The sequence below is a fragment of the Patiria miniata genome, unplaced genomic scaffold, assembly GCF_015706575.1.
Source record: "Patiria miniata isolate m_02_andy unplaced genomic scaffold, ASM1570657v1 HiC_scaffold_10, whole genome shotgun sequence".
In the NCBI taxonomy this organism is placed as follows: Eukaryota; Metazoa; Echinodermata; class Asteroidea; order Valvatida; family Asterinidae; genus Patiria; species Patiria miniata.
In genome coordinates this window covers 12,468,125-12,492,582 of record NW_024037048.1, presented here as the reverse complement: position 1 = coordinate 12,492,582, position 24,458 = coordinate 12,468,125, and the positions used below count along the sequence as shown (strand labels likewise).

General features: G+C 42.2%; 1 protein-coding gene and 1 long non-coding RNA gene across 2 annotated transcripts; one reads left to right on the top strand and one right to left on the bottom strand.

The window, feature by feature from the left end:
* Nucleotides 1-10,112: 10,112 nt before the first annotated feature.
* LOC119738422 lies at nucleotides 10,113-11,854 on the bottom strand. The gene is made up of 3 exons (XR_005272450.1): nucleotides 11,199-11,854; nucleotides 10,944-11,068; nucleotides 10,113-10,528 (listed from the first exon to the last, which is right to left on the bottom strand). It is a non-coding gene; the product is annotated as an uncharacterized LOC119738422 (long non-coding RNA).
* A 4,299-nt stretch (nucleotides 11,855-16,153) lies between these two features.
* LOC119734238 lies at nucleotides 16,154-17,617 on the top strand. Its single transcript, XM_038207616.1, has one exon. The coding sequence runs from the start codon at nucleotides 16,154-16,156 to the stop codon at nucleotides 17,615-17,617; it is 1,464 nt and encodes a 487-aa protein (XP_038063544.1).
* The last annotated feature ends 6,841 nt before the right edge of the window (nucleotides 17,618-24,458 follow it).

Genomic DNA, 24,458 nt, shown 5'->3' with positions numbered 1-24,458 from the left:
GCGGATAAGGCGCGCGGCGGATAAGGCGCGCGGCGGATAAGGCGCGCGGCGGATAAGGCGCAGGCCCCTAAAATCACCCCCCAAAAATTCAAACGCCAACAGATAAGGCGCACCGCCGCATAAGACGCATGTTTGACCGCACACAGAAGAACACCAGGCGTCACCCGGTGTCGGTACATCGCCTTAGAACGATCACACTATTCGGAGGATGAATTAAACCGTAACCACATTGGCTGGTCACATGTAGAGCCAATGAAGCAAAGACCAATGTAAATTGATACCGACCTTCATCCATTCAGCCAACGCGCGCTGTGGATGCTTGCTTGCGGTTTCCGATCCTGGCCTTCCTTGGCCTTTTGTTAATGAAGTGCGGCCCAATCAGCGGCCAGAAACGATGGTCCACGCGCTGTCTGAAGATATTGCAACACGCACGCTGGATCAGATTTAGTCTGGTTCCCAGACCTGACAATTATTCCCGACGCTCACGTCTTAAATTGTAGGTCAGGCAGCCTCCGTGGCTAAAAATAAACATGACGACATTAATGGCCCTTTTTCAAAGCGTGGCTTCGTTTCCGATTTCGCTTTATCACTTGTAGCTTTTAATGTTCTGATCAAATCTTTAAATAAATCACTTGCTTCGTAATATCATACAGTTATGATAATACAGTTTGATGTTTTTGTAAGATAACATTGAGTAATGTTGATCTGGAATCTTCAAAATTAGGAAACCAAATAGCACTGTTAGCAGGCGGAGCCGAATGAAGACCGAGTTTTGGAAAATCTCGGTAACGGTCGTCAAATTCAAAATTGTACATGACGCAGCAAAAAGTTCGCCCGTACGATCCGAGTATATTTGATGCACAAAATCGTCGTTGAATTTCAAGTTTTCTAAAATGAAAACAATGAATATTAATTATCAACTCATTCAAAATAAAATTAATTAGCAATTAGCAGTTAATTAAACCTATATTATATACTCGGAAATACTCAGGCGCTATCCGATTGTTGACGAAACAACTTCGGCAAACTTCGGAAATTTTCGGAAAAAGGAGGAATTCCTCCCGTTTTAGTCACGTGACGTAAATTGTAATACATTGTATTACCGGAGGCTACCGGACCTAAGATTCATCAGGAATAGTCGGAATCTTTTGGTCTGGGAACCAGACTAGATCAGATTCGTAGACTTGCCCAGTCCCTCCGAGCCAGATGTTGCGCCCTCTACCGGTGACTAATACAAAAACTAGCGTCGCCTATATGTATATACCATACGAATATAATCCGTCACACCGGGGGAGACGTAACACAAATGTTTTATTATATTTTTCTAAAAATTGTTGTAATGTTTTTTTTGTATTTAAAGTTCTTTTCCTTTATTTCAAACCTATAATTTGTTAATCACGTTCATAAGATATTTGTTTAATACATCGCTTCTCTTAGTGTTAGTTTTGTTTTCAAGATCATTAAACTTATTTGATATCTTACTAATAAAATAAACGAACAGACACATGAACCATCTCTTTTCTCGTTTGGTCGTCCTGATAAGGACGGTTTGTTTTGTTGGACTCTTCAAAGTTTATTTGAAGCTATATGTCAGGTTGCTGGTGGAAAGAATACGCCGAATTTCATCTTGATCTTCAGGCTTGCAGAAAAAAACAACCGCACACCTTTGAGCAACACCAAAACGCGTCCTAGACTCCATGACGGCTCACAAAGACGAAGGTGTTCGGGATATCCTGAAGACGCAGCATGACACCATCCTGGCAGTCATTCCCGGCGGAATGACGAAGAAGCTGCAGCCACTGGACATCAGCGTCAACAAGGTGTTCAAGAGCCACATCCGGGAAGAGTGGGAGGAGTGGATGTCCGAAGGAATCCACTCCTACACTGAGACGGGGAGAATGCGACGGGCAACCTTCGCTGATGTCTGCGGTTGGGTCTTGCGGGCATGGGCTGCTGTTAAATCTTCCACTATCATCAACGGCTTCAGGAAGGCGAACATCATCCCAGGTGAAGACATCGCGGAGGAAGAGACAGCCGATCGTCGGGCAACAGACCTCGACGACGAGTTGATGGCTATGTTTCATAGCGACAGCGAGGATGACGACTTTGACGGCTTTCCAGACGTCTAGACAAACAAGAAAAATCAACCGGCTCTTTTCAGAGCCACCACATCATCAAAAAAGAGATTGATATCGTGCTGTCTGAATAAAGTAACAAATAAAAAGTTCAAAGGGTCAAAAAAGGTTTCCCAAATCATCAGAAAAGTCCCAACAAATCCAGAAACATAAGTCTTATCATAATATTATCCTAAATATAAAAATTTCTTAAAACAAAACTCTTATTACCATATTTAAAATAAAAATCCTGACCTACTATTATAATAAGATAATACAAATTCCCATAATACTTTTTAAAACAAACGTCTAAAAAGAGGCAATTAATAAATGAACGATTTGAACGTTTATGAAACAAATGAAAGTGCAACAAATAAACATTAGTACTTCATATTATCCTAAGTCTAAAGCAGACTTCGAAGATATCCTGTACAATAAACACCCTCAACGTTCACACAATAGAACTTGAGTGAATGCGATTTCCAAACGTTTAAGTAATTCTGATTGCAGCATTTTCGGAATGAAAAAACGGCCACAAAGAAAAACGTTTGTATGACGGCATTGTTGGAACGAAAGCACGATCACTAAGGGGGATCAAAGCATTGCGGCATTGTTGGAATGAAAGCACGATCATGGGGGATCAACACATCGCGGCATTGTTGGAATTAAAATACGGTCACAATGTCTGGAGAATTATTGATTGCGGCATTGAAAGAATTCTTCACACAAAGACCGTCACTTTGAACTCAAGCGACACCAGATAAGGCGCACCTGTAGATAAGGCGCAGCGATGTATTTGTGGTCTAGAAAGTCAGATAAGACGCGTCTTATCCGCAGGAAATTACGGTACCTATATTGATCATGGTGGTGTTCCTAGCCCAGGTTGGACGAAGTCTTCATTGCATTTACGACTGACGTCCAGGATGAGAATTCTCTACGTAATACCACCCAAAATTTTGACTAGATTTTTGTTACGTTTAACCTTATATAGTCGGACTCCCTATTATCGTGGCATCCCTATTAATTATCGCGGCATCCCTATTAATTATCGCGGCATGGGAAATTTCTCTTTTTGCATTGTCAAAACTCCTTCAAGTGGCGATTTTTATCCAGTTCACCAGTCATCAAGGATTTTCTACCGAGTTGTATAAAAGGGACGATTAAAAAATGTTGTGTCTTTCGGGACTTTTAACGATTTTAATAAATATTCATAAATACCTAAGACAGTTTACGCATTCCTTTTGGCTGAGAGCCCGTCACGTGGCCGGTCTTAAACGGATGATAAAGACATGGCTAGCTGGTCTTAAACACTTTTCCAGTGTCACAATAAAATGTGGACTCCTAAAACTCCAGTGTCTCTTATCGTTTCATTGGTTGAACGTTCACAATCCTCACGTAGGCATGCGCAACACTACCAGGGAGTCAGAATTTCAAGTTCTAAATTCAAAACGCAACGCGCCAGGTGCGTTCTGCGCGACATCGCGGAGAACATGATACGCGCGCGTCAATCTCCATAAAAGGGTTGTTTACATCTTACTCGCCAGCTGAACACTCCATTATTTTGCAAGAGGGATGTTTCAAAAAGCAGTGAATTTGTTAACAAAATCGGGATGTTTTGAACGAATTATATGATTTTTTTTTTACCGAAAAAGTATTTATGAATGGGAATAAATATATGACCACTTAGAGTCTGGCTGCTGATAATTACCCTTGCCTCTGGCTCGGGTAATTATCAGCACCCAGACTCTAAGTGGTCTTAAACAGAGTGATAAAAACATCCGGAGCACACATTTATTCCCTTATTAACATTTTTCAAAACTTGCAAAATTTTCCCTCACCGTGTCTGCTAAAAGGTACCGTTTATATTTTAACATAAAATATTTAATTGTGCTCTGTCCATGAAAGTTCCATTGTCTGGTTCCCATTCTTCAGCTGCAAATGTAAAATGAAGTCGAACGACGATATTTGCAGCGCGAAATCATAACAAATTTTACGGGATCAAAATAAGCACCGCGCGTTAGCGAAAATAAAACGGCACACCGTGTAAAGTGAATGGTGCCCTCAATCACCGATCAGTAGTAGTAGGGAAGGTGGGGGTCAGTGTTTCCCCTGCCCATTCTTTTGTGAGGCGGCCCGCCTCGGGACTTTTGGAGGCCGCCTCGGCCTTTTTTGGCCAATGTTGCTGCCTCACGAGTACGAAAAAGGAATAAAAAAATATTATAATCAAATCCTGTGCATTTTATGTGTGTGTCTTTGTATTTCACCTTCGAATTCTCCGGACTAATGTTAGTGTTCTTTGAGATCGTCATTCGTACCGTAAACGAAGCCGATGTACGTCCAATTCTCTAGCTAGTATGGAGCCTTTTCAACGTCCGTGTGTATATTACTGGTCGAGTCTGGGTGCATGTCGACTCGAGATTTTCGACTGAGTGACGAAGTGACAATGATCCCATTTATGGATACATTGCGCAATCCTAAAATGAACGCACAGATCCTCTGTGCTTAACAAGGCAGATAGTCCCAGAATGCTGCGCACGTTCCGGCTGATTCGCAGTGAGCTCCTCATGTGCAATTGGGCAAGTGGTGCGACGATCGTTGGTTGCACAGCATGCGTGCGTACATTATGTATGACCTGGTACCCTGCTCAGCCTGCCAAGCGATTGGTGAGTGCAATTTTTTCGTTTTCCGAAGGCTACAAAACGGTGCAATGTAACGGTTTTCCAATAAAAAATCCTCAAAATACATGCATAAGAAGTCCATGAAATGGGGTTTATTCGGAAGCTTGGACTTTCAGGAGAACACGAAAGTTGTTTTTTTTTGTCAAAAAATAATGCCGGCCCGTTCTGGCAGCCGATGTTATCAGCATGCCGCAATGTGTGATTACGCGTACACGTGCATGTTCCGTGTTGCCGCGTTGTGTGTACCGTGAATGGAGCTGTATTTTACCCGTGTGTTACGGCGGGCTGTGTGGTCGCATTGCGGTGTGGGCCCAGAGTCAGATATGTCGTACAATCGTGCGGCGCGGTGTTAGTGTTACGGGGGGGAAAAATCATAACTTTTCCGTAACGAGTGATAAAAAGCTGATTCAAAATTCAAAATATTAAGGGAATAAATGTGTGCTTGATAGCTTTTAATCACTCTGTTTAAGACTGCTTAGAGTCTGGGTGCTGATAATTACCCGAGCCGGAGGCGAGGGTATTATCAGCACCCAGACTCTAAGCAGTCTTAAACAGAGTGATTAATATCGACCAAGCACATATTTATTCCCATTCATAAATACCTTTTCGGTAAAAAAAAATAAAGTAATTCGTTCAAAAAATCCCGATTTTGAACAACAAGTTCACTCCAGTTTTTTGAAACATCCCTCTAGCAAAATAATGGAGTGTTCAGCTGGCGAGTAAGATGTAAACAACCCTTTTATGGAGATTGACGCGCGCGTATCATGTTCTGCGCGATGTCGCGCAGAACGCACCTGGGGCGTTGCATTTTGTGAGTCCGAACTATAAAATTCGGACTCACTGGTAGTGTTGCGCATGCCTACGTGAGGATTGTGAACGTTCAACCAATGAAACGGTAAGAGGCACTGGATTTTTAGGAGTCCACATTTTATTGTGACACTGGAAAAGTGTTTAAGACCAGCTAGCCATGTCTTTATCATCCGTTTAAGACCAGCCACGTGACGGGCTCTCGACCAATAGGAATGGATAAACTGTCAGGTATTTATGAATGTTTATTTTATAAGGATTCTTATGATAGATTCGAAAAATTAAATTAGAGGTGTTAAAATAATAATATTTTGACACTACAAATTTCAGAATGTTTTCAATTTCATTGAATTTTTTTTATTTTCACTATTATATCTCTAGAATGCAAGCTCATATGAAACTAATTGAAACGTTATTGATTTTGTCGTGTGATTCTCTTTCCAATTATACCAAATTTTCCAGGGTTGTAAAAAAAAATCCAAAAAGTGCTTGACTCCCTGGTGGTCAGGGTGGTGGTAGGCCTACATTTTCACAAATAAATAGGGGCCTATGTAGGATTTTTTGAAAAAAAATTCAATAATTTATATCAATATTTCATTCACATATACTGCCCCAAAAAGTAAGAAGAAAGTGACCTTAAATACCTCACATTGCAACACAGAGCGTCTAGAATGCAAAATTTTTCGGGGCCCTTAAGCGGGCCCTGAACCCACGCCGCAAGGGCTTCGCGCTTCGCGCTCGCGGGGTCTGTTTTTGACCAAATTTATTTTACCACCTCACACCTTCCACCAACCCAGGGGAAACACTGGTGGGGGTACGGGAGCAAAATGGAAAAAAAGTTTGTGGCAAGCCTGGACACGTCGCTCTCGTTCTAAAAATAGTTGGGGGAAAATATAGGGGAATCCCCCACGTCAAATTTTTTAGAAATCTGACGTCAGGTTCGGGAGCAAAATGGAAAAATGTGTGCCAAGTCAGGGCCTGTCGCTCTGGTGTTAAAAAATAAATCTGTCGTTGCTAAAATGATGTGTGTCACCAACATGTGTCCTTGAAATTTGGCGTAAACAACGTGACCTTGAAACGTGTTGAGGCACGACACAAAAAATTGGTGTAAACAACATGACCTTGAAACTTGGTGTACACAATGTGACCTTGAAACTCGGGATAAACAATATAACCTTGAAACTCGGGATAAAAAAAAGGGGAATTTCCACTACAATTAAGCTCTTGTCGATTACAAAATAATTGATCTGTCCTCCGGAAAAAAATTAGAAAAAAATATATTATATTTTCTATATTAAATGGAGAGTAATATGTTCAGACCGACCGTCAAAGAATATTCTAAATGGAACAAAGCCACTCTGCGTGATTACGTCCAGCGATATAATATACCGCACAATGAAAATGTTTCTCTTACTCGTAAAGTCTACATCGAAGGGATAAAAAAGTATGAAAGTCAATTTAAAAACTTGACGAAAAAGACACTACATGAGCTCAAACAGATTGTAGACGAACAAAATCTAGAATACGTACCGACGGGTTATAAAGGACGATTTTTGAAAAAAGATCTAATCTCGGCGATTAAAACATACAGACAACCCGAAGACTTTGCAGAGTCAGCTTTTAGAGAAACGATAAGGTTTAAAAATTACTACAGAAACTGGGAATTAAACCCTAGACTTTATAACCACGATTTAATCAAGTTTTTTGATTCGCACAAGGAACAAATAGTCAATAAAATCAAGTCTGAATTGAGAGAGCTCAGATGTTTAAAAGTAGAGATTGTACTAAAATAAGGTATCGAAAAATCAAACCGAACGATATCATCAAAACGATCGAAGCTATTCATTATAGCAAGCCGAAAGCCGTTTTAAATCAAAGTCAAATAAAAAAGGTTTTAAAAGAAGAGATCGATGAGCTATTTAAAAAGGATGAAAGGTATACGAATCAAGGAATCGGGTTGGGTAGTCGATACAATCAACATCAACAGATATAAACGTTATACATCAACAAAAACGTTATACATCAACATCAACAGATATAATCCTGCGAGAGGTAGTTCTTACATAAACCTACCCGAACATCTTAAAATTAAACAGGCGATAATCAACGTACAAAACCAAGATAACGAGTGTTTGAGATGGTGTTTGAGAGCTGCCTTGGGGTTATACACGGACAAAGTAAAAAGTCAAATAAGAAATAATCCTAAATATAAAATCAACGAAAGCAGACCGTTGATTTACATCAAAGACGACGGACTCAAATTTAAAGGCGTTGACTTTCCGACACCGGTTGATCAGATACCCAAGATAGAAAGACAAAATAATTTATCGATAAACGTATACGGTTATGAGGGTGAGATATATACATTATACGTGTCTCAAAACTACGGGTCACGATAGATTGATCTGCTTTTGATTTCTAAAGGTGACAAGCATCACTATTGTTGGATAAAATATTTTACGAGGTTGATGTACAGCGTTACGAAACATAAATGTGTAAAATATTTTTGTCGAAGATATCTATGTCATTTTACCAGTCAAACAAAATTAGACAGACATATCGCCGATTGTAAGGGTATAGATGCACATCCATCAAAGATTGTATTTCCTATGGGTAAACCAAAATACATAGATGGACACTGCAAAGAGTCTTGAAATTGATTGATACTCGTTTCCATGTCGTCTACTGCATTGATGATATCTTCAACGATGACGTTAAATTGTCTCTGAGCGTCTAATCCGGTGCCTGGTGATAATACGCTCGTTTTTGTTTGAGCCTGCGCACCTAGTAAAGCGTACACGTAAGATCTGATCGATTCGTTGATCTTTATGATTCCCGCTGGGGTAAACAAACTCGTGTCGGGTATAAAATCTAACCAAGCCTTTTGTACCGATTCATTTTGTTCGATGTAAATAACCGTCTAAGGAACGTAACTGCTTCCACTCTTTTTAGGACTATCTAGACCGTGGTAGCCGCCGTAAATAACGTTGGGGTTGTCGGGTAATGCTTATTCCATTACAGAAAATACCTCACCTCTGTTTACCTACATTTGCATATCAGCGCGCATGCGCACAAACATTCGCTGAAAAGAATAGCGCCCAAGCCACACCCTCATTGTCCACTGCATGCCCCACGCCCACAAAGGACCCTTAGACCGTGGGCCAGAAATCCTATCTCGCCTAGAAAATGAAGTCCGTTAAAAATTTTTGGTGGCAAGAAAAAAATGCTTGTTCTTTGTCAATTCGAGGGTGCTGAATTCAATTCTTCCTGTTGCCGAGCTGTTAAGTGGCACGTTTAGTCACAATCCCCGTCCAAAGTTTGATCCCCCCCAAAAAATCTATTAGGGGCCCCTAGCGACCGATGGCGGTATCCATCCCCTTAAAGTTCTCAGAAACGGCTACTCCGATTCAAATGCAGATCGTCACCCACTTAGAATAATTAATGATTATTAACTTTATAGACTTGTAGGTTCATATACAAGGTGGTTTCTTAATTACATGTACTTTAATTAATATGCAAAAACAATGTTCATATGCTCATATATGTTTTATTGCAATTGGCACAGAAGGCATACATGTAACTGACTTTTCCATATAAGGCATGACTGACCTTTTCTGTAATTGTATACGACTGCATTATATAACTAACCTAAAACAGTTGTTATATTGATGCCAAGGAAAAATATCATATTAATGGTTTTATTGTTGTGATCATTAAATATGAAATTATGCACAAAATAACGCTTTGGCCATATTCAGTGTTTTTTATGCCAATAAATAGTTTGTTCAAGGTATCACTGAAATTTTGCATGTGAGGCTGAAAGTATTGAATTACATGTACATTTATGTCATTAATCCAAAATGAGCTGTCTCCAAATTTAACATAATTACATAATTATGGTAATTAATTGTGCAATTTTGCAACAAATTGGATTATAACAGCACTAAGTTTTAATCTTAAATGTTTATGGAAGGAAAAACTATTTGGAGAAGACTGACTTATTTCATTTACCTAAAATAAAGTCCTTGATGCAAGCAATAAATGGTAATTAATTCTCAAACTATCAACAAGTAACGCTAAGTTGACCACAGTCAACACTTTGTACCACCCAATTTTTTTTTGTTTCAAGATATCACCGAGTTTTCCATAACATATGAAGTTCAAAGACTTATTTGCAGATTACCAAATTATGTCATTTACCTAAAATAGAGTATTTGGTTCCAACAATGACCTAATTGGAAAGGTTTTATTTTGTGGTAATTAATTAATAAATAAGCAACAAATAAATCTTTGGCCATACTTAATATGTTCTTCTTAAAAAAAATTCTTCAAGGTATCCCTGAATTTGCCATTAACACAAAAATTAACTGTCTAGACCTGGAACTTCCATAATTCCAAATACATATATGTCATAATTATTGTAATAAAGTATGCAATTATGCAATAATGGATTGTCAAGGCATTACATATATTGAGTTTTTCACTTAAGTGTGGAGCTGTTGCGCTCGTTGCGCTCGTCTCAAGCATCAACTTGGGTCAACAGAAGGTGGAGCTGGAAGAACTATTTGTAGATGAGGAATTGTCATAAGCCTAAAAATATACTGTTGGAAACTGGAAATTTGCTGTAAAAAACAAACCAAAGAAATATTCTTCCTGAAAGACATGATGGCAAATCACGTTTCTGCTGTCTACACCATGCCAAAAAAAAAGCTATGCATATTTACAAGTACATGTAGAATGAGCAAACACATAAATATGGCTGATGATGAATACTGGTATGTAAACTTTTCCGTACTACGATAAGTCCCTGTGTCTATTCATCGTCTTCAATGTCACTTTCTTCGTCATCGCTGGACAGGCATTCGATGTCTTCAGTAGTGGTGTTCTCACAATCACTGCAACGACACAAGTCTGTACACGGCAAGTCGCCTGCCACACAAGAACAAATTCGTGACTTGCAATGTCCCTTCTTGCATTTACAAGAAATGTTTCGGAGGATAGTTGCATGCATATTAAGTTATCTAGTTTACATGAATATAATGTGATGGCATGCCCATTTATTTATTATTTTTTTAAGTATCCTAGTATTTTCTACAATTAAAGGCACTATATCCTACAATTAAGGGCACTATTACTGTGATCTGACTTTAGTCACACTCTTAATAATATTCCATAAAATAGGAAAATATTATCACCTTGCACATTGACTAGCTGCCATGCTCTAAATCAACAGAAAATAATCCAAACGTCTAGCCACTTTTTATGATAAAGAAGGTTCTGCATTGATTTTTTTTTTTTTGGGGGGGGGAGTAACACAACATTGGTGATAGCTTAAATGTCTTACCTTGATGTAATTCTTGTGGCATGATCTGTGATACCGGACTTCGATTGCCACCATGTCTTGACCTTAAATATCAAGAAGGATGGATTCATCATTGAGTAGTTAAGCAGCCTTGAGAAGTTGTCCACCTGAAAAATATAGTGAAAACAAAATCTGGTTCAAAGTGGTTTCAACAATTATGTGGAAATGTCTTTCCATTTATATGACATTATGGTGGTGTCACACTTTATATACATGTACATGTAATTATGACTGTACCTTTTTCATATTCACACTTTGTGAGTGGCTCTTTTTTCCGCGGTCCATATGGCGGCTGGATCCATTTGCTCTTCTTGCATATGATGCACTCCACTGGTAGAGCATGCCTGGTCCTTTGCTCTTTCTCTCCTGTGCGTCTTCTCTTGCGGGGGATTACCACATCTCCTGTGCCATCACCTCCTTCACTAGTTGAGCTCTTTTCCATCCTCAGTTTTGCTCGCTTTATTTTTGATACATTGCAGAATCTGTTGAAATGAGAACGAGACAGATGAAATATTTGGCAATGAAATGGCTGATTGGATTTAAATAATAGAGATCCGAAAGTTTCAGTTAAAAGTATGTTTGTAATCAAATCATACTTCTTGTAGAAGTAGAATTAATTATTTTCCCTTCGTAATCGATATCCCTCATGTCCGTGGCTCTTCAAAGAAAAATACAGAATGTCCGAAAACCAACCTGTCTATAGTCTGGCTCTTACAGCCATGGATCCCAACATTGAGTATTACAAGAACCAGACAATGCTATAAAGACTAACAACAGAGGTTGACAATTACGTTACAGCTGCTGTAACGATAGCCGGTGTGAAACAAATAAGTGAAAGATTCCCAGATCTGGCCATCACTAATTTTTCCCTTCAGTGACCTAACAGCCATCAGAAAGTAAAATCAGTCTTAAAACTTAGCAGGGAAAATATTGAAGTATTTACTGAGAACACAATTCCAAATTTTAAGACCAGTTTCATATGTTCTGACTGTAAAGGGTGACAAGTGATGGCCAAATATGGTTATCTTACCCCCAAAATACTCAATCATTGTCAGATTGTCATGTTTGTCCAATCCTATTTTATTTTCAATGTAGGCCCTACTAATAGCAAACACAACCTATTTATTTGCTTTAAAAAATGACTTCAGTTACGTATTAAAATAGTATAAATAGCCCCCCCCCCCCAACTACGATGATAACAATTAACATTCGACATGTTTGGAATTGGAAACTTACATCTGGCAGTGGTACTAGCAATGCCGGTACGGTCATGACGGTGGTAGCCGTACTCGGCCTTTGGTCGTTCGTTTTTCGCTATATCTTTGCTTTTTTGGGCAACTTCCCTCTCCTTTCCATCCAATTCTTGCCATTGCTGACAACAAGTTACAAACGTCTTCCAGCACGTCTCTGAAAATGGTGAAATTTAACCGCTTTCTTCGCCAACGTTGCAAACGCACGTCCTGCCGACGGGCGCCGCCATGTTCCTCCTGACATCCTCATCCCCGGGAAAATTAACGCAATTTTCTAAATCGGTTATGAAGCGCTGATTCGAGGTTGCAACATACCGCCCTCAATCGGCGTTCAAAAAAACATCGCCGACGCGACGGGAAAGTGGCAATTTTCTACCTTGATTTTCACATTAGTTTGCAGGGTTTTCTGCCGGCAACATCAAAAATATTAATCAGTGTCACAAAAGGAGTCCATTAGGAAAGAAAAAAAGTTGCCACCAAAAACTCCGAACGATTCTGCACGCTACGATTTCTGGCCCACGGTCTACCTGTAACGTAATAGCTCGTCCTAGTTTTTCAGCGACGCGTAGTGTAAAGACGTACATTTTTTGGCTGTTCTCGCTGTGATTACAAAATGGCGGACTCCGCCAAAACCAAGAAGAAAACTATCTCAAGCCGTTCTACCGGAAAGTCACCCTCTACTAGTCAATCCAAGCGTGATAATTCCTCTGCTACGACCGGGTCCAATCTCCCGGGTTCGACAGTTGGAATTTCTCCGGGGACCAATACTTCTCCGACGAGAGTTACGGCCACTCCCCGACAAATCCCGCATTCTTACGGCAGCCTACAGGAGCACATGGCTTCGGAACAACAGGTCGACTCGCATGTGCAGGCGGGACGGCGGGGCTTGGCGTTCGAAACCCAGCGGTCCCTCGGTAATCCGACCAGCCCCGCCAGGTCACAGAGGCTTGGGGCACCACCACCACCATCATCTTCATTCAGCCATACTACGGGTTCGTATTCACAACCTAGTTTTACAAGCGAATCTCGGCGAGATTTTCCTCATCATTCGGAGCCTCACACGTGGCAATTCGACCACAATACTCGCACTCCGTATCCACTCAGTGCACCATCCTACGACCCGCGGGTTTATCCCCAGACTTTTCCGATGGGATTTTCACACTATTACCCACCTTATCAGGGTAATTCTTCACATTCTCCGCGAGATCATGGCGTACCTTTCACAGAACAAAGACTCCGTTCTCCGCAACGCTTCGGTGAACACACCAGCCGGGCGGGGAGAGAACGCCGCGATTCATGGCGCCGTTCCCGGTCTCGTGCGCGGTCCCGCTCGGACTCCGACGATCGACATCGGCGCCGACATCGTTCTTCTCGTCATGATCGTGATTACTCACGGTCGGATTCTGGTCATCGAAGCCGACACTCACGTTCTAGATCTCCTTCAAGGTCTTCTTTTTCCTCGGGCCGGACAGTGGATGAAGATAGTCTCTCCAATGCCCAACAGGCTAATCTTACGATGACGGAAGTGGGTAAGATCCTTCAGTTTCCACCCCCTTCCCCAGACGAATCTACTTTTCCTTCATTTCGCAGAGATTCTGGTACACGTAAATTTAGGCCTTCGCAGCCCACTTTTCCTATTGATAGATTGTGTGCTGACACTATGAATGAGTCCCTTAGTCAGGTGCATAGCAAACAAACTCTCTCTCGTGGCCAGAGCAGGTTTGCAGGCATGTTCAACACCAATAAAGCGGACACTGATAGATTTTTCTCTACCCCTTCCTTGTCTTCTGAGGCCAAAGACTTGCTGAGACGTGAGAATCCGCTATCTCAAAAGTTTTTTGATGCTAAGACGAATACACTTAACAAAAGATTTGCCTACTTGGATAGCCATATGCGTCAAGGGGCCAAAGTGGCCTCTTTCTCCATCCTGTTATCGGATACCCTTGCTCGATGTTATGGAGATCCTTCCTTGTGTGAGCCATACAAGATATCCGAAATGTTCCATTTTTTGGATGATTGCCTAGGTTTTTGCCTCAAGGAATTTAGTTTAGGTTTCGCTTCGACTTCGTTGCTGCGACGTTCCCTTGTTGTAGACAAGTTGTCTCTCCCTTCACTTGGTGCAAAGGATCACATGCTAGGCCTTCCCCTGGCTGGGCGTGATCTTTTTGACAACAAGTTCGATGAGACTATGTTACATGAAGCCAAACGCCTTAAAGCTGAAGACAAGTTCGATTTTCGTCGGCGTTCAACCAAACGCCCCTCTACATTTGCCCCCAGTCAGCCCAGCAAGAAGAATCAACGCCCGTTTTCTACCGACAAGGGCTCCAACCAGTCCAAATTTCAGGGGCATCAGGCTTCTTCGTCTTCTTCCAGCTACACCAGGAGACAGCCCCCCAGATATTCGCGTCCCTTCAAGTCCCGGGGGTCGCGAGGTAACAAGGGCCTATGACAACAACACAGTTTTCATCCCTCCAGCTTCGGGTCCAGTAGGTGGTCGTCTTGGGGAGTTCAGTCAGAGATGGTCTCACATAACCTCAGATACTTGGGTTCTTCAAACGATCTCGACAGGGTACCGTCTGGAATTCACCAGCAACCCTCCTCTACAACCTCCAAGATGACCAACTCCTGTTCCCTCAGAGTCTGCACGCCGGGCGGCGTTGGAGAAGGAAATAATCTCTCTGATAGACAAGAACGCCATCATTCTGCTTCCAACGGGGTCCACTCTTGGCGTCACCTCAACCTTTTTCCTGGCACCGAAGAAGTCGGGCGATTGGCGACCCATCATCAACCTACGACCTCTCAACAGTTACATCAAACCCAAACACTTCCGCATGGAGACTCTTTCCACGGTCCTCCAGTCCCTGAAAAGGAATTGGTGGGCTACTTCCATCGATCTGAAGGATGCCTACCTTCATGTACCTATCCACGCAGATCATCAGAAGTTTCTCCAGTTTCTATACCAGGGTTCCGGGTACCAATTTCGTTGCCTACCATTCGGCCTCTCCACAGCCCCTCGGGTCTTTACGAGAATAGCCAAAGCAGTAGCAGCTTTCTTGCGTCAAAAGCAGATCCACATATTCCTGTATCTGGACGATTGGCTCATAGTAGGTCCGACCTTCCAGGACACAGTAGATGCCCTCCGACAGACTGTTCAACTTACCCTCAATCTCGGCTTCATCATCAATGTCGAGAAGTCGTCTCTGATTCCAACTCAACAACCGACCTATCTTGGAGCAGTTCTAGACATGACAACAGGCAGAGCGATGCCATCGGGGGAAAGATGTCAGACACTCTGGGATTGCATCGGAATTTTCAGGTCATCTCCAATCCTCCCAGCCAAAGCTTGGCTCCGCCTTCTGGGCCTCATGGCAAGTCTTGTCGACTTGGTTCCCTGGTGCAGGATGCACATGCGTCCCTTACAGCTTCATCTCCTGTACCACTTTCGCCCTCGCAAAGATCCTCTATCGAAGATGGTTCCAGTTACTCCGTTAATTATCGACAAGCTCCGGTGGTGGCTAGCTCCGAACAATCTCCTATGTGGAGTCGTGTTCCCTCGCCCCTCTCCAGCAGCAATCCTCACAACAGATGCTTCAACTCTGGGTTGGGGAGCTCACATGGACTATCTTTCACGGGCCGGCACATGGTCGATGGAAGAGAGTCTACTTCACATCAATCAACTAGAACTCCTGGCAGTGGACAAGGCTTTACGTTCCCTAGAGTCCGAAGTCCTCAACAAATTAGTTCTAGTCAAGTCAGACAACTCCACAGTAGTGTCTTACATCAACCGTCAGGGGGAACTCACTCCCCGTCTCTCTGCCTAGCCACTTGGGAGCTACTCAGCTGGTGCATTCCTCGTCAAATATCTCTTCAAGCCACCCATCTGGCCGGGAAGAAGAATATCCTCGCCGACGCCCTTTCCAGGGGTCGCGTCTCTCCGACAGAATGGTCTCTCCGCCCTCCTGTAGTCAAACACATCTTCAACGTACTCGGAACTCCACATGTGGACCTATTCGCATCTCACCTGAACAACCAGCTTCTAACCTTTTGCACCCGTCACACTCATCCTCTGGCGTGGAAGGTAGATGCCCTCAGCTTCGACTGGTCAGGAATGCATGCTCATGCCTTCCCCCCGATCTCTCTCATTCAACGGGTCCTGACAAAGATAGAGACGGAGCTATCCAGAGTAGTCCTCATAGCTCCATTTTGGCCAAGACAGCCATGGTTTCCTCGCCTTCTGGATCTCCTGGTTCACTCGCCCCTCATACTTCCCAACCGGCCAGACCTCCTGTCACAACCCGGGTCTCACATTCTGCATCCGGATCCATCCACTCTCCATCTTTGTGCCTGGATGCTCTCAAAGTCTCCTTCCGATCAGCGGGACTTTCGGAGGAAGCTACGTCCTTGGCAACCAAGAGCAGATGGAGATCCACCAGAAGAACTTATGATAGTAGACTTCTCCACTTCACCAAATGGTGTGAGGAGAGAGCTGTCAATCCCCGTTCTGCATCTGTAACCTCGATTGGGGATTTCTTTCTTCACCTTTTTAATTCAGGCCTTCAAATTTCAACTATTAAGGGCTACAGATCAGCTATTGGTGTCCTTCATCAGGGTTTCCATGATGGCACAACAACTTCATCCAATACATCAATTTCTCACATGATACGTGGTATGTTTAATGATCGGCCTCCTACCAGGAAGCTGATACCTTCATGGGATCTGGGCACCGTCCTGTTATCTCTCTCCAAACCTCCGTTTGAACCAGCAGGTAGTTCGTCCCTTCACCATCTTACAGTTAAAACCATATTTTTACTGGCTGCAGCTACAGCTCGCCGCAGAAGCGAACTCCATGCTCTGTCAGTGGAACCGGGCCATATTCGATGGGAACCTGGCGGTGTACGACTAATTCCAAGGGTAGGTTTTCTCACCAAGAATCAATCTATGGGTTTCTCACCACCCGACATATTTGTACCAAGTTTGACATCGTTCTCTTCAGTAGCAGAGGATAAATGGTGGTGCCCCGTGCGAGCGCTCAAGTACTACATTGCTCGCACCAAGCCCCTCAGAGGAGACATCAAGCAACTGTTTATTACGACCATCCAGCCTCATCACAAAGCCTCTGTGACCACGATCGCTCGATGGATTTCGGTGGCCATACAATGCCATTCCGACCATCGAGGATCGAAATCAGGAGCCCACGAGACACGCAGCATGTCGACTTCATGGGCCCATCTGCTTGGAGTTCCTCTTTCAGAGATTATGAAAGCGGCCTGCTGGAAAAATCCTTCGACTTTCACATCATGCTACCTGAAGGATGTCCTGCAAGCGGAGGGACACATGGGCAAGAAAGTCCTCCAAGAAACTGCACGATCAGCAGCCCGCTCAGCCCGCACAGCTCCTTTGAAATAGATAGGCAGCTCCCGGGTATGTCTAGACAACCTTTGCTTGTTATTTAGAATTGCATGTAGGCCTAGTTTAGACTTTCAAGTACCACTGCATGTCCCTTTCCCCCCCCCCCCCTTGGAACTTTCGGTGCTACTCTGCAAATGTAGGTAAACAGAGGTGAGGTATTTTCTGTAATGGAATTCGTAAAATCCAAAGGGATTTTCCATTCTAGTAAGAAAATACTCACCTCTGTTTACCATCCCTCCCTTAAAAAAAAAAAAAAAAAAAAAAAAAAAATAGGACAAGCTATTACGTTACAGGGTCCTTTGTGGGCGTGGGGCATGCAGTGGACAATGAGGGTGTGGCTTGGGCGCTATTCTTTTCAGCGAATGTTTGTGCGCATGCGCGCTGATATGCAAATGTAGGTAAACAGAGGTGAGTATTTTCTTACTAGAATGGAAAATCCCTTTGGATTTTAGGAAATCGTATTCGCCAACTGCCACAAACTTGCCCTTATTAAAGATGTACGAGGTACCTAAACCTTTAGATTTTGTGTCTCTCGTCTGTTTAAAAGACTTGTTTTGATCTATGCCAAACAACAAACAGGTATCGGTAAATGCTCTGTGATTATAACTGTTGTCTAGAGCGTTAAATGCGTCATCTCCCGGTAAAGGAGCGGCAAAGTCGTATAGGATCTTTCTAACCGTAAAATATAAATGAAAGTTAAAGATGGCCCAAACGTAACGGTTGCTCGCGTTTAAAAGATCGAATCCAACACCGCAGCCCGTAGTAGCGCAGTAGATCGCAAAATTTAACTGATTTTGATAAAACGACATGGGCTGTGATTTCCAACGATCTACATCCTCATCCGTCTCAACGTGAGGCAATTTATAGTCCGAGGTTAAGTCGGGAAACAAGCTTAAAAACCCGTTGGTATTATTAACTATGACCTCCAGTTCACTGGGATTAGTGCTGTTTAAAAACTTTGCTTGGGATGCAGCTTGATGCTTTAGCTCGGTTGCCTTGGCTACATTTTGATTTACTTGTTTCTTTATCTGATAAGCTATACCTTGTATCTGCTTTTTTAACGACTTAAACTCACTCATTATTTTAGTTTCAGACTTTAAAATAAATGCATTCGTTTCACTTGTTTCAAAATGAGCAGACGTTTAAATTAGAAGACTTCTTAGATAATTTAAACAGTCAAAAATCTGTACGCGTAAAAAGGGTGATGTTTAACCCCGGATATTTTAATATTTCCAGCGCCACGGAGATTGATTGGTATACGCAATCAATCAATATGGTCATTTACCGCCGTTACCAGCTGGAGTCACCGGTTCAGTCACCATCCCACCGGGGTGGTACGACGTCGATTGGTTCGATTTCATTTTAAATTCTATACCCGGGGTAAGTTTTCGAATATTTAGAGAATCTAAAAAGGTGACGGTGGTGGTAACCGACGTAAATTTCAAATTGCGCTTCAACAGAGAAGTCTCTCGATTACTTAATTTACCCAAAGGAAGACTGATACCCAAAGTGGTGTATACGGGGTCTTACAACGTTAATCCGTTTAAATTTTTGTTTATTCGCTGCCCGCAATTAAGTACGAATGAAAATTTCCTCGATGGTCGTCCGTCTGATATCTGATATGCTTGGGCAAGATTATGAATATGCATTATTTAGTTCATGACCTCGTGTTTGTATGGCCAGCCGTGCCGCGCGACCGACAAACGTCATAAACTGCAATGCATATTCATAATCTTGCCCAAGCACGCCTGTATCATGCATACATTACAACGTGGTCGCCATTTTGAAATCGCATGGAGGACATTTTCGGAACGATATTTGTGGAAGATGATGACTGAAAGTCGTCTTTTGGCCAGATGGATGAAAATATTGGGACCAAAGAATGCTTTTTCGAAAAGGTATGAGTTCCTCTACGACTAGGAACCTTAACTTTGGAAATTTTTGTCCTGGATGAGAAGATAATCTCGTTCAAAATTGGTAGCAAAATCGCTACGTCAGAGTTCAGAGTTTAGGGGAGCATTGAGCGTCTGGCCGTACTACAGAGCTTGCGATAGTACTGTACAGCCAGATGCAGTCGGGCTAATTTCATGCCTACATACTCTATGTGTCCTTATCTATTGATCTGGGGGTTCAGGAATTCCATATGTGATGCTGACCGACGTTAATCAGGAAAATAAACTCTAAAGCAACGTTAAACTGGTACGTTTTTGTAGTCTCTTTTCATCAGTTTATCACAGAGGCGTACGTCATGTACGTGTGCGTATGAAAGCGCACACGCACTAGCAAGCACTCTTTTGTTTAGTTTTGGTTGGAGCAGTGACGTCACTTCAGCCAACCGAAGTCACGAAAACGCTCAACCAATGACCAAAGCCGAAACATGTTTCTGGTAACTGTCACGAAAACACGCTCGGTCATTGGATAGGCGACCGCGCCTACAAGTTAGTATGCGTATGAGGGCTAATACTAAGCAAATCGCGCGTGCGCACTGCGCGTTCACGTTGCACGGCCGTACGCCAAGTACGATTAGACTCGGTCATCATTCTCCAACAAGGTAAAAATATTGAAGATTTTGGTCATAAGTTTTTTTGCCCGGTTTTGAGCACTTCATACCCTGGACTCCCTCAGTAACGTAGGGAGGAAAGGGAGCCCACCTGGGCTAGTGGTGTTCCCTAACGTGGCGTACTTCGACGTTTACCTGACTTTTCTCGTGAAGTGTTGCCAAACCTTTTTGGTGACAAACCTCAAATTCATGCAGTGAAATACTGGTACTTTGACCTTAATTATGCTCGCTATTTAACCTCTGTGAACAATTTCGGTTTCATGAAATTTAATCCGAAAAACAAAAACGGTGGTGTCCGGAAATTGGGCACAAATTGGCAGAGTGTTTCCTAACGTGGCGCACTTGAATAAATCTCGGAAAATTCCAAATTGACATTTAAAAATTCATGTAAAATTGATAGATTCTGATAAACTATTATTATCTCTACTTACATACCCAACCAGAAGTTTTCCAGAATTTTTTTTTCTTATTTTTTGGGGCATTTTCAAAGGGTTCACTTTGCACTTCAAAATAAAATCGGAAAATCATGCCAAAATAAATTTTTCTTCTTGCTTTGTAACGGGTAGATAAACTGGCGATTTATGAACGGGAGTGTTAAGAACTTGATGAAATTTCACTTTCTGTGAAATTTTCAGTTAAAACTTTTGCTCTAGCTAGGCGCTACAGGCGAAAAATGAAAGTGCGCCACGTTGGGGGCCGCGCCACGTTAGGGTACATCAACAAGATACCAGTACAGTAGCCCCACTTGTGTGGCCTTCGTATTGCTGCATAGCCTTGACCAAGGCTTGTTGCTTGTCGGACACTTCGCCCCATTTCCACTTCTTCCCATGTCACTTCGCCCCTAACTACTTCACCCCATCCCCACTTCGCCCCATTCCCACTTCGCCCCATCCCCACTTTGCCCCATTCCCCCTTCGCCCCATCCCCACTTCGCCCCATCCCCACTTCGCCCCATCCCCACTTCGCTCACGTCTAAATTGTAGGTCAGGCAGCCTCCATGGTTAAAAATAAACATGACGACATTGATGGCCCTTTTTTAAAGCTGGACTTTGTTTCCGATTTTGCTTGATCACTTTTTTTTAGCTTTTATTTAGGCACTTCAGTGGGGTGTCGAATTACAGGAGTCCAAAACCTCAACACATGCACACACAGAACCATGCACACAGGCTCAAATGTCCTGATGAACTTCGAAAATTCATAACAAAAAAAGTGCTAAACTGATCGTTTTCAAATTTGGAGACATTCATTCTGAGTATTTCCTGTGTACTTCCACTGAAAATTATTGTCAAATTCTATGTAGATCTGGTTTTATGGCGACAGAAGTAACGCAGTGCGTGTACTTCACGATCACCTTCTTGTGCCGATCTTGAAGGTCATGACCCGGCACCGCTTTTCGCAGCACTTCGTATGCACTCGGTTTCGGGGTGAATTTCGGAGGGAAACCGGGCGTTCTGATTGGCTGAAGAGTCTCATCGTGGGCTCTTCATAATAGATCCGAAGACCTGCTTTCACGTGGTGTGTGTTCCAGGTCGATCGGTTCACAGAGAGTGGAGATACGAACTTTTGAAAAATTCAGCATTGTTTTTCGAGATGAAAATTCATGTAATTTACCAGGGAACAAGGTGTGTGTAAAACATTGACATTCAAGCTTTATATTGATATAGGTGACAATGAATTTACGATTTGCGAAAATCAACGGAAAGGGAAATGAAAATGATGGCTCTTTTGGGGAGTTGCGTGTACGCACGTACTTTGTGTGTACGGTGTGCGTGCACTGACTGACCGCAGAATGCCTGCCTGGATGCCCTACGCGTACGCTGGCCGGTCGGCACTCGGCCACGTGGCATGCATGCAATGTGCTGTGCCCCCGTGCCGTGGGAGTCACGGGACAAATGTTGCATGGATCGTTTCGTCCATTTCTGCGTGCAATTGTGGAGCATTATTTCAGTGAAAACTTTCACCGGGGATAGTGAAAAGGGCCCTAGCTTATATTTGAGTGAAAATGAATAAAAAGATGTGAGTGACTGTCGTATTTTTTTCACCGTTTAGGACCGTTAATTCCGGTCATAAACTTCGCCCCCAAAATGGACTCGCAACCATTTCGCCCCATATTCATTGCCGTTAAAGTCTAACAGCCACATCGCCCCAATGTCAGTTCGCCCCAAATTTTTCTCGGCGTGTTTATTATCTGAAAATCATAAAACAGAAGGCTATATTCCGCTATCATCTTCAACATGTACATGTAATTCTTTTATCCTACTTGAGTACAGGGTAGAGTTTGTTTTTACAAAACTGCAACTTCCATAAAAAATGATAATGTTTTTATTCCTCCACCGGCGCTATAATTTACCAGCTGGTGTGTACTTAAGATTAATTAACTATAATTCGTTTATATAATTATATGAAAATTACATGCTTGGTTGTGTTACATTTCACAAAACAAAAAGACACTAAGACAGTATATCTCCCAAAGGAAGTTTCCAGTGTTCGTACACAGTCTGGCAGGCCTGCTTTCGCATCAGATTTTACATTTTCTAATTAGAGCCAATTATAGTACTTAATTAATAAGGTTGTGACTTTTTGGACACGAGAACAAGTCAGGCACTTTCTCTGAAACATGGGAATATTTAATAATAAGGTCTACCTCGTATATCTTGTAAAAAGCACACAAGTTTGCTAAGTTTAATTAATTAATATGCAAATAAGATGCAGGACTAATTAATTATTTTGATTTAGCGTGCCCAGAAGACAGCTTAGTATATGTACATATGTAGATTATATTCTGAAAGTTTCCTGTGCATGCAATAAATATATTTACAGTTATAAGGCAATAAGTGCTTCTTCATGTGAAATCAACGGTGCCGACCTTAAAACAAAGAAAATAAAGAGAATGACCTTTGACATTGGATTGCGAAGAGGGGATGGGGCGAAGTGGTTAGGGGCGAAGCGTCCGACACCCAGCTAGTTGTATTGCCGTTAGCCTCAATGACCCTTGCATGTGCTTTGTCTGCACGTACACACGTACGCCCCACCAACACATCCGTAAACAGCCTTACATGCAGTCGAGGCGGATGACAGCCTTGACGCAACGGTAATATGCTCAATATGATAATTAGTACGCGCTATGGTAAATAGTCTTCTCTCATTGGAAAATGGCTAAAAAAAAAAAATGAATATTTATTATACTGCATATTACATCCAAACTTAATAAACCTGATGGCCTGTGGTATTACAATGTAAAATAAACTCTGAAATAATAGTAGAATAATATTCATAAAAATTAGTTATTCATAGTTTGGGTCGGCGAAAATGAAATAAAAAGGATACAAAATTTGACATTTAAAAAACGGCAAACAAACTGCGCGCCGGAAAAAAACAAAACGATGTCACTGTATACGGAGGCCACGTTGGGGCCGTCCACTGCAGGCACCGGCCCGGCTAGCGCCATGTGGTAAAACATGCTTGCTTTCTCGGTCAGCGGCAAAAAAAAAGCGCTCACACTATTGAATCTCTACCACTGACTTGTTTGGGGTATTTCTACTAGGCTGCACGGTCAAAAGGGACATGGGAAAACATGATCTCTTCTTCAGCTAACTTGTTCCTGAGAACTTGTACGTACAACTTATAAGTTATATGTCGTATGTACGACTTATGTCGACATGGTACGACATATAAATCATGTCGCACGGTACGAACGACTTATATGTCGACCGGTGCCAGTACGACATATATGTCGTAGGTACGACTTATGTGTCGACAGGGTACGACATGTCTCATATGAGTATGTCGTATACATACGACTTTATATCTTGCATGTACAACATATAAATTTTAACTCTTACGAACGAATTGTATTTCGATTGTGTCGAATATACGACATATCTTGTGAGTTCGACTTAATTGTATCTCGTGTATCTCGTATGTGCGACATATGAATAAAGTAGCTCGTACGTTTGACTCGCATGTCATACGACATATTACGTACAACTAATTTTGAAGATTCCAGGTCAACATTAGTCAATGTTTCCTTACAGAAATACCAAACTGTATTATCATAACCGTATGATATATGAAGCAAGTGATTTATTTTAAATATTTGATCGGAACATTAAAAGCTTTAAGTGATAAAGCGAATTCGGAAACGAAGCCGAGCTTTGAAAAAGGGCCGTCAATGTCGTGATGTTTATTTTTAGCCACGGAGGCTGCCTGACCTACAATTTAGACGTGTGTTCATGTACGTCGGGGGAAATTGTCAGGTCAGGAAACCAAGACTATACG

Bases quoted from the DNA above. Each gene is read 5' to 3' on its own strand.
- LOC119734238 (XM_038207616.1), top strand. From the start codon at position 16,154: ATGGTCTCTCCGCCCTCCTGTAGTCAAACACATCTTCAACGTACTCGG.